Source organism: Myiozetetes cayanensis, unplaced genomic scaffold (assembly GCF_022539395.1).
Source record: "Myiozetetes cayanensis isolate MyiCay16 unplaced genomic scaffold, myiCay2020 scf1, whole genome shotgun sequence".
In the NCBI taxonomy this organism is placed as follows: domain Eukaryota; kingdom Metazoa; phylum Chordata; class Aves; order Passeriformes; family Tyrannidae; genus Myiozetetes; species Myiozetetes cayanensis.
In genome coordinates, this window is record NW_026086604.1 from 120,457,550 (window position 1) to 120,467,286 (window position 9,737).

General features: G+C 40.2%; 1 protein-coding gene across 1 annotated transcript; it reads left to right on the forward strand.

Annotated features, from left to right (window-relative positions):
- The first annotated feature begins 4,335 nt into the window (after positions 1 to 4,335).
- POLR1F (RNA polymerase I subunit F) lies at positions 4,336 to 7,747 on the forward strand. The gene is made up of 4 exons (XM_050318607.1): positions 4,336 to 4,597; positions 4,684 to 4,825; positions 5,961 to 6,169; positions 7,280 to 7,747. Exons 1-4 carry the CDS (start codon positions 4,362 to 4,364, stop codon positions 7,671 to 7,673), a joined length of 981 nt encoding a protein of 326 aa, XP_050174564.1. The 5' UTR covers positions 4,336 to 4,361; the 3' UTR covers positions 7,674 to 7,747.
- The last annotated feature ends 1,990 nt before the right edge of the window (positions 7,748 to 9,737 follow it).

Sequence of the window (9,737 nt, forward strand, 5' to 3'; positions counted from 1 at the left end):
CTACCTAGAGAATCAAGGGCCAAAGGCAAATCTAGCCAGTCCCCAGCAGTCAGGAGATGTCCATTCCAGACACAGAATCACAGAATGGTTTGGGTAGAAGGGACCCTAAAGATAATCTAGTTCCTACCCTCCTGCCTTGGGCAGGGACACCTTCCAATGGCTCAAAGTCCCATCTAGCCTGGCCTTGAATACTTCCAGGGAAGGGACATTCACAACTTCTCTGTTCCAGTGCCTCACTACCCTCACTTGGAAGAATTTCTTCCTCATATCTAATCTAAACCTATGCCCTTTCAGTTTGAAGCCATTCCCCCTTGACCTATCACTCCATGCCTTTGTAAAAGGTCCCTCTCCATCTCCCTTGTAGGCCCCTTTTACATACTTGGAAGGTGCTTTAAGGTCTCTCAGGAGTCTTCTCTTCTCCAGGCTGAACAACCCCAGTCTGCCTTCATAGGACAAGAGTACCAGCCCTCTGATCTTCTTTTTGGCCCTCCTCCAGACTCCTTCTAACAGGTCCCTGTCTTTGAATCATGAATGTCACTACAAATCAAGACAAATTATTAGCTGAAAGAAATTAACATAATTGATGTCTTATTCCATTTCTTTCCCTTTAATGTTTTTCTAAGTCATTTCCTAGCTATTAAAGATTGACCTACTAATTGCTGACAGAACAAAGCAGAGCCTGCATAGTGTAACACAGATTAAATTTTCAGCCAGTCATGCAGTTACCATCTTTCTTTTGGATGACGGCACTTTTCAGTATCAAGGCTTTAGTGTGCCATCTGGTGGATTTTCAGCACTTGGTACACTTTGTTGAAGTACAAAACCTGAGATAGAGAGATTCCTGATATACTGACAGGAGTATCTACCTTCTTTGGCCAATGACAGTATTCATCTTAACAACTTGTATTTGCTCAAATTAGATGTTTGCCTGACAGCAATAATTTAATTCCTCTCCCATTTCCGTCTAATGAGCTTTTACTACTGTAACTATTGTTAACTTTAGCTAATCCTTTACACTGATCAATTTTATACATAACTGAATGATGACTCTCTCAAAATAACTTACACAAAACTAGCCCAACAGAATTCCACATTTAGGACCACGAGCTGAGACCCTCCATGACATTTAGATGCTTAATTCTTGATGACCAAACATGCTAGGATTAGTCTCTGTTTGAGATGAGGGTCAAAGATACTGAAGCAAATCTGTCCCATACAACTTCAAACAAAACCGAGTTTGAGTACTGATTCCTCATTCTAAGTATGACAGCAACAACTGTCATTAAAAATACTGTAGGTTTAAAAAAAGAAAAATGTGAAGCCAGCTAAACCATTTGAAAAAAAATTTAGAGCACAAGTTTGTACTGTATCCAAGCTTTCTATGCAACTGAGGTATTTCTTCATTTCTCTTTTTTATAAAGCACATGTCATGCAATAAGGAACCTGGGATGGATTCAATTTCAAAATACAGAGTCCTTCGGGCACACAGTCCTAGTGGGGAGTGCGTCTCCCACTCCAGCACACGCTGCCACTCAGCATGAGATGCAGTATATTCTGCCACAGCTAAGACCTCCAGGATTTTAATGCTGGATGCAGGCTGCCCTCTAAATGAATGAGTTGCAGCTGCTACAACAGACCATCAATGGGCAATTGGGTGAACTTTCTACTCCACATACAATGTCAATCCATAAACCTGGATAGAAGATGGCAATGACTGCACGGAAAGAAAAGACCATCTGGAGGTGCTGAATTTGTGGTTGTAAATGAGTCTGCTTACTGGAGTCTGGCCTTCCTTTCACAGAGAAAACAAGAATAAACACATAAAACAAAAAGGAAAAGAACAGCAGTGATTCCAAATGTAGCTTTTGGGTTTGGTCCCTATTGTTACTGGCAATCTGACCCCTAGAGACAAACAGGCTCAGCACAGTCTTATCAGTCACTGTAAGACTTGGCAAACATACCAATGGCTATGCTGTTTTAGACATTTATTTTAGCTGCCTTTTCAGACACAGGTTCACGGCAGTGCTGCTGAAAGGTCATCCAAGACAGACTTTCTAAGCTGAAAACTAACATCAAGAAGTGAAAAGATATACGATTAGGGAAGAAAAAGAAGACAAGAAATCAACACAGGGAATGAAGAGGATTTAAGTGTTATGGTCCAGAGGGTTTCAAGAACTGATCTATGGCTGGGCAGGTGGCAGCTGGACTGAGATGCCTGTCTTTCATCAGAACATCTTTTACAATCAGGTAATGAAAGGCTAAGTCATACTATGGGTCTGAAGTCTCTAAAAGACTGCAAGACAACACTGCTTTTGGAACACATAGGCTATCTTGCATCAGCAAGCAAAGTGACCTGGCAGGTGTGGACTCACAGAGAAAAACAGCTTGTACTGTGGTCAGCTATCTACAGTAAAAGAATTCCAAGGCGGCTATTTTGAATTAGCTCTGGCCTACCACATAGCCTTAAGGACCATTAGGATTTAAAGCTCCTTCTCCAAATTACTTTAGCCTGACAGCAAATGTGGAGGTCGCAAGAGCACTATGCAATGAAGACCAAGCACAGCAGAACGGATGAATGAAGATTAGAAAGTACAGTTCATGGAGATAACCTTGGACTGCTGCAGGCCCAGAGAGAGCCTTTACAGCATCACGTTGTCCAACCTGACTACAGGATGAAAGACAAAAGTCCACATTTTTGTTCATGTTGCCTTTCCATCTTATTCTCAGTTTTTTATTTTAAGAGCAGATGTAGGGTTTTATTATCCTGGATAACACTGAATAGAGCCCTTAGTGCATTATATGTTCTCACTGTAAACTAAATCCACTCATAAATAAGAGTTATAAAACATATATTTCTTTTAGGAATAGAAGTGCACGCAGTTATTGAAAGCACATTGCAAGGTTTAAATATGATCCGAATAGATGAAACAAAAAATACAGATATTTCTTCCACAAAGCTGAGAGTGTATAATATACAATTAATTTCAACAGATAGTAAATACCTTGGAGGACTAAAGCCACAAAGGAATACAGATTACAGTAGTTCAAGACATTTTCAATTTTGCAAGTTCGATATGACATCTGAAAGCCATTTTTATGTCAGTTCTTTCACACTAATCCAACTTTACTTGCAGTAAAGTACTGCAAATTATACCATTTATTTTACTTATGAAAACTAACCATGTCCTGTCTTCACAGCACATTCAGTAAAAGAAAACCTGCCGGTGATGTAGTATTTCAGTAGTTTCAGAAGCTTTTGCATCACTTAATGTTTTATAGGGAAGTCAACGATTTCTGGTATCTGACTAAAGCTTGTTTTCACAGAACACTGTTTCTGAGGCTTCCACAGCATAAAAGGAATTTTAATACATATAATTAAACTGATATATCAAAAACTTCTTTTTATAACTCCCCATGTGGATTTAATCACTATGAAAGTGTACATTCCTGAAACAAATTAAGCTGATACAAATTAAGATTTGAATCAATGAGATTTAAAACCTTTCAAGTTTTTTGCACCAGCTCAGTTAAATCAGTTTAAAACCTTAGGGCAATACTGTGCACCTTTGCATGTACGTAAAATCTGACTTTTCTGGACGAAGTCTTTACTAACTAACAACAAATCCCATCAGCTACAAGAGGACAAGGTTTTTATTTGTAGTACTGCAGCTCATTCAGTAGGTCATTGCAGCGATCAGTGCACTGGCAACCCTTTTTGTGATTTTTTGTAAGTTTTATCTTTTTCCTTCTTTTGTCTTCTAGTCTGTGGTTAATCAAAGATTATTTTACTTGTGAAAACTATCCATGTCCTATCTTCACAGTATGCTCAATCAAAGAAACCCTCTGGTGATGTAGTATTTAAGTAGCTTCAAAGGCTTTTGCATCACTTGAAGTGATGAGAAGATCTCTTAATTTCTACAAGTGAATTTCTCATTATACGCAGTAAGTAGACCCGGGCTCTAGAAACAGGAAACAAATTCTGTGTTCTTAAAACTGCCACGTAAGAAGAACGCCACTTAAGGTAATTTGTCATTGCGCCTTTTGTCCAAATCACCAGATGTTCAATTTAAATATGCGATGACATCGTTAACACACATCCTGTCCAAACTACCAGACGTTTGATTTCGGTTCACGGGGCACACGGAAGCAAAAACCGGCTGAAAAGCGCAAACAGCTGACGCCGATGGGGGGGCTCATCCCGCAGAGGCACGACCCGGGACACCGGAGCGGACACGCGTGGATGGCGGGACGAGGCGGGGCAGCCCTCGGAAGTTCGTCACTGCCCGCGGCCGGGCCCCGCCGGATGGAGGGCTGGATGGCGCCTGACGCCATCGCGGGGCGCCGCCCGAGCCGCCCGCAGCATGGCCGTGCCGCGGGAGCCGCCGCCGCCGCCCGCCCCGGCGCTGCCGCCCGGCCCTGCCCCCGCCGCCGCCGCCCCGACCTTCGCCGCGGCCCGCGGGCTCGTGGGGCGCCGCTACTCGTGCCTGGTGGTGGCCCCGCACCGCAGGCACGTGGCGCTCCCGCCGCGCTTCCTGGGCCGCAAGCGCTCCGGCATCCGCGCCCAGCTGGACGCGGAGCTGCTGCGATACTCGGAGAGGTGCGGGCGGGCTGGCGGGGGGCGCTGGGGGGAGAGCTGTGTCCGCACTAACAGCTAACGCTGCCCGCCCCTCCTTCCCCTTCCAGCCTTCAGGGTGTGCCCGTGGCTTACGACAACATCAAAGTGGTGGGTGAGCTCGGCGACATCTACGACGACCAGGGCTTCATCCACCTCAACATCGAGGCGGACTTCGTCATCTTCAGTCCCAAGAAGGGGAAAAAGCTGGTGGTATGTGCATGCCTTGGTCTCTCACGGAGCGTTTGTTTTTCTTTTTAATTAGGCAGTCAAAGCTTGATTTATCTCTAGCATCAGATTGTCTGGAGCTTAGGTGGAGATATATTTTATTCGTGTATGACTAGTTAATAGCAATTTATTACATCTGGTAGCAATAGTTTTTATTTCATCTATCTGTACTGTCCATCCCTAAATTTGTTAAATTATGTATACTATATATTAGCCAAAGCATTGTAGCAGTAGTTTTTATTTAACCTGTCTATACTATCTGTCCACAAATTTGTTAAATTTATGTATAATTATATATTACCTAAAACATCGTAGCATAAGGATTACATATTAAATAGTGTGTCATAATTGTGTATGTCATATCGATGCTTCTTTCTGAAGAGCCCATAATTCTCAAACAGGTGTATCTGTTATATTGACAAGAATGTTTAGAATATTCTCATGAGTTTAGTTCCTTCATTTTCAGGAGAAGCTTGCCTTCAATAAAAGGAGATGTATGGCTTACAGAACAGCTTTTAGCTTGTTAATAGGCTTGCAACAAGGGGAAAACTGAGTTGAGAGTTGGCTTACATTCTGTTGTGCCATACCTCTTGAAGCATAGTTTGTGTCTTTCTAAATGAAGAAAATGAAAACATTTTCGGTGTACGTCATTCATTCTTAGGCAAAACAAAGGTGAATATCGTTTCACATGCAGATGTGTCAGAAGCCCACTAAATGGAGTATTTTAAATCTTCTTGTGTGTCTTCTGTATCTTCAGCTGCTAACTAGTGCTGTGCCAGCCTGAAAACCTTTACAGGAAACTAAATCAGGCTTAAAATGGCTTCAAATCAAAGCTGATCCCTATAGTGTGAGGAAAGACTTACCTGCTCTATTCAGGTACTCACTGTGGCTAGATCCCATGTTTGGACTTTCTTTCTCTTGCAGTTCCTTTTTCAGAGGAAGAGTATACAGAAATAGTCTTGATTTTAGTGAGAGCTTATTTGCGCAATAAACTGACTTCATAACTTGTGCATAAACTTTTGTTGAAAAATGTCCATAGAGGAACCTAAATATATATTGTGTGCATTTAAAGGGCTGATCTTTGGTTGTATCTTCAGATGACATTCTTTTTCTTTTTTAGGGTATAATTAATAAAGTGGCCCCTAGTCATATTGGCTGCCTGATCCATGGATGCTTCAATGCATCTATCCCTAAGCCTGAACAAATGTCAGTTGTACAATGGCAAGAGCTGGGGTTAAAAATAGGGGATGAACTGAAATTTCAAGTGTTGCACTTGGATTCTGATGCAGCTGGGGTGTTCTTCATTCGAGGAGGACTCACTAAAAAAAGGTATTGTGCCCTGATAGAAAATATTTTTAGCTGTTTTAATAGGTTTGTTACAAACTAAATTATTTTAATTATATCTTAATCTTTAAGCTTTTTTATTTTTGCACAAACCCATGTCTGTGTGTAATCTGCATTGGTTATTTTAAACTGAACTTCCACTGTTAAGAACTCGCATGGATTTTTTCTCTGGAAAAAATAAAACTAGATTTTTTTTAAGCTTTAAAAAATGCATCACCTTCCTTCTTAGGCCTCTGTAAATTTTTAGGGCAGCTTGTGAAAAATCTTGTCTTTAAAAGAGTTCATTCAGACTTTTTTTAAAAGAGTCATTTGCTGAGCAGTGTTTTTCTGCCAGCATGGTTGTGTTCTTAATTAAATGTACAGTATGACTGCCACTCAGAAATCCATAATATTTTTTGTATGGTTTTCCTTTTCTAATGTGGAAGGATGCTCTGGATTGTTTCAGTGAATTTACAATGATATTTTATTATTTTGTCCTCAGTGCCTTTTGGGACATCTCCTCTTCCATGGTTTTAAACTGCATTCTTTGCATATTTGTCTTCCTAGACATTTTCTCCAGTGCTCTGAGTTGCAGGATACCAGCTGGCTTTGTTGTTTGTTTGTTTTTTTCTTGTTTTGTTTGGTTCTTTTAGTTTTCTGGTGTCACCTTTGTTTCAGTTGTTTAGAGCAATTATCAATTCCTTGGTAAAATCAGAAGTGTGTCCATGTATGATTCAATAGGCCATTTGCTGTGTCTATTTGCGATTGACTTAAAAAACCAAAAAAGCTTTACTATGTGGGGGGATGAAAAAGGAAGTATTAAATGGCCTGTACAGTGTTTTAGAGAAGAAATTTAGGCTGAGATTTGAAAGAATATTCATTATGTGGTTAGAAGGCAGCTAGTAAGGTAATAGAAATTACCCTGAAAATATTAAACTGGCTTTATAGTTTTGTGTAACTAGAGTATCATGCTCTCCATTTGTTGTTGGTTTTAGCAAATTTTTCCCTTTTGTCTACTTGGTGTAAATACTGCACTTTAGCAAATTTTGAGATTCTGCTGTGTGAGGTGCGCTAACATGTCTCTAATTCATTTTATTTTGTGAATTTCTTTTACAGCATGCGGCCCAAACGATCTGAGACCGTCACTGAGAGTACAAATGGGAATGAAATTCAAAACCTTGATCACCAGGAAAATGGCCTGAATGACTGTGGGGAAGACAATATAACAGAAGAGCCTTTAAATGAGACAAATAACCCTGGGAGGGAAAATGAAGAAGGGCAAAGTGTTGATGCTGTGAACGGGTTATGTGATGAAACAGGCAAGAAGAAAAAGAAGAAGAAAAAGGACAAGCGAGAAGAACAGGAACATGTATTGCCTGCCAGTGACTCCAGTGGTTACCAAAGTGACCATAAAAAGTCAAAGAAAAAGAAAAGAAAGCATTGTGAAGTTGAAGAAAGTGAATTATCTCAGCTGTCAGAAAACCCCAAGGCTAAAAAGAAAAGGGACTAAAGCTTGAAGTGCCTTTCCTGAATTAGATTTCAGACATTTTTCTTAAGTTCCAATAAAACCCTGTTTTCAAAATACATATGTGTATTTCTTTACTAAACAGTCTGCTCTGCAAGGCTGGATGATGTTTGCATGCCTATGTCCAGCAGCAGCTTGAAAGGCAGGAGCTTTCAAAGAATTGATAGAAGAAATGGGATAGAAGCAGTATCTGCCTTTTTTATTTATTGAAAAACAAGACACAAAAGAAACATGGAATGTGATTACAGGAACACATTCATCACCTCTGTGTCTACTTTCCAGTTCCACGCATTAGCCAGTAGGTAGTTGTGATGTTTGCTACTCTGATTCCATCTTTGCCACTCGGTGTCTTGATTTTATGAGAGTAAGATTAGGATTACCTTTGGGGTTTTGGGAAATATATGTGAATTCCCAGGGGTTGAGGTTTATTTTTTTAAATTGTAGTAAGGGACCATGAATGCCTGGGAATGAAACTGTAGTTTGACTCCCACCTTGTTTTAGTTGCAACTTTCAAATATTGCTCTCTAGAGTAAGAGGTACCTACTGTCAGTTTTTTCCATACTGTTGGAATTAATGTTAGTGGAAAGTTCTGACAATGAGAAAATGATAGTCAAACATTAATAAATGAGCCTTTATGAAGACCTAATTTTCCTGGTGTAGATGTATAATATTTTTTTGAGTAAGTACCTTTGGTTGCAGCTCTTTTCTATTGTGAGGAGTTCTGGGGAGAACTATAGTGTGACATGGTCTAGATCTAAGTCTTTAACCGAGGTAGAAGGCAATGATTACTTTGGTATTGATTGAACTATTACAAGAAGAACATAACTGGCTCTTAGGAAGCCTTGTAAACAATAAATAAACAACGTGAATGTGGGAACAGCAAGTTTCATCTCTCTGTTTCTAAGTGACAAAACATTTTCCTGTAGTAATTAATACTGATGCTATTTGCTCACTTTAATAGATACGTATACAGCCTCTAACAACGTGTCCACATCGAACATGTTCTGAATTTGAGGTGTGACAATGCTTGTTTTAGGCCTCACTCTTTGCTATATTAATGTCTTTTATGCATCTTTAAAGCTCCAAATTTACCAAGACAAATCAGGGTTACTATCTTACAGGCTTGATGGCCTGGCAATACATAGTAGGCATTTTAGAGTTATGACACCAATGAAGAACCAAGTTAAGACTTTTCAGTTTGAAGACTTGTAGGAAGGTAAGCTAATGGTAGCAGAAACTTCATTTTATCCTCTTTTGCTCTTCAGAGTACTTGATCTTGAAGCCAGTTTCTGGACTGTCCTGAGATGAACAGGAATTGTCCCTGTTGTATTTCTACATATGATGATACTGACACCTGATCTACGTGCAGTTTTAGGGATACTGGCTCATGTATATAATCTTCCTACACTGTGACAAAATCTGAGAAGTCATATGATGTTTGTAATGTATTTGTTACAGCACAGGGCAGTATTCTAGTGTGTTAAGTGATGCAGAGAATAACACAGAAGTCGGGACTTAATGCACTCTAGATACAGAGGACAAGCTGAAGGTTTGGGCATAATTTACAGTGAGAAATTATGTGCTAGCTCCACCTTTACAGATAAATATATATTTATATATTTATGTAATGGCTCGAGGGAAGAAGTGGGATGGGTGCGTGGGTATGGACGACATACCAGAGAGGAGGATGGCAAGTGCAGATATTTTTTGTTGATGCCTATGTGAAGAGAGTGATGGTGGCAGTTGCTATTGCAGATGAACCAGAGACTGAGTCATGTGACTTTACCTCTTACTCCTTAATAATCATTGTATCTCACTTTCCCTTGTAGGGGAGGGAAACACATCTCCAGTGGAACCACTGTTGGTGAGTCAAGCCTCACCAGTTCGTAGAACCAGTCTGTAGCTCCAAAAGTTTGTCTTGGTCTGTTGCAGCTTTTCATCAGCAAGGAAAGAAAGGAGACATTCGGGGGGAAGTTGCAACTAATGAATCAGGTAACACAGGTAATATAAATGCTTTCAGAACTTTGAATGCTCATTTTCCACTTCCAC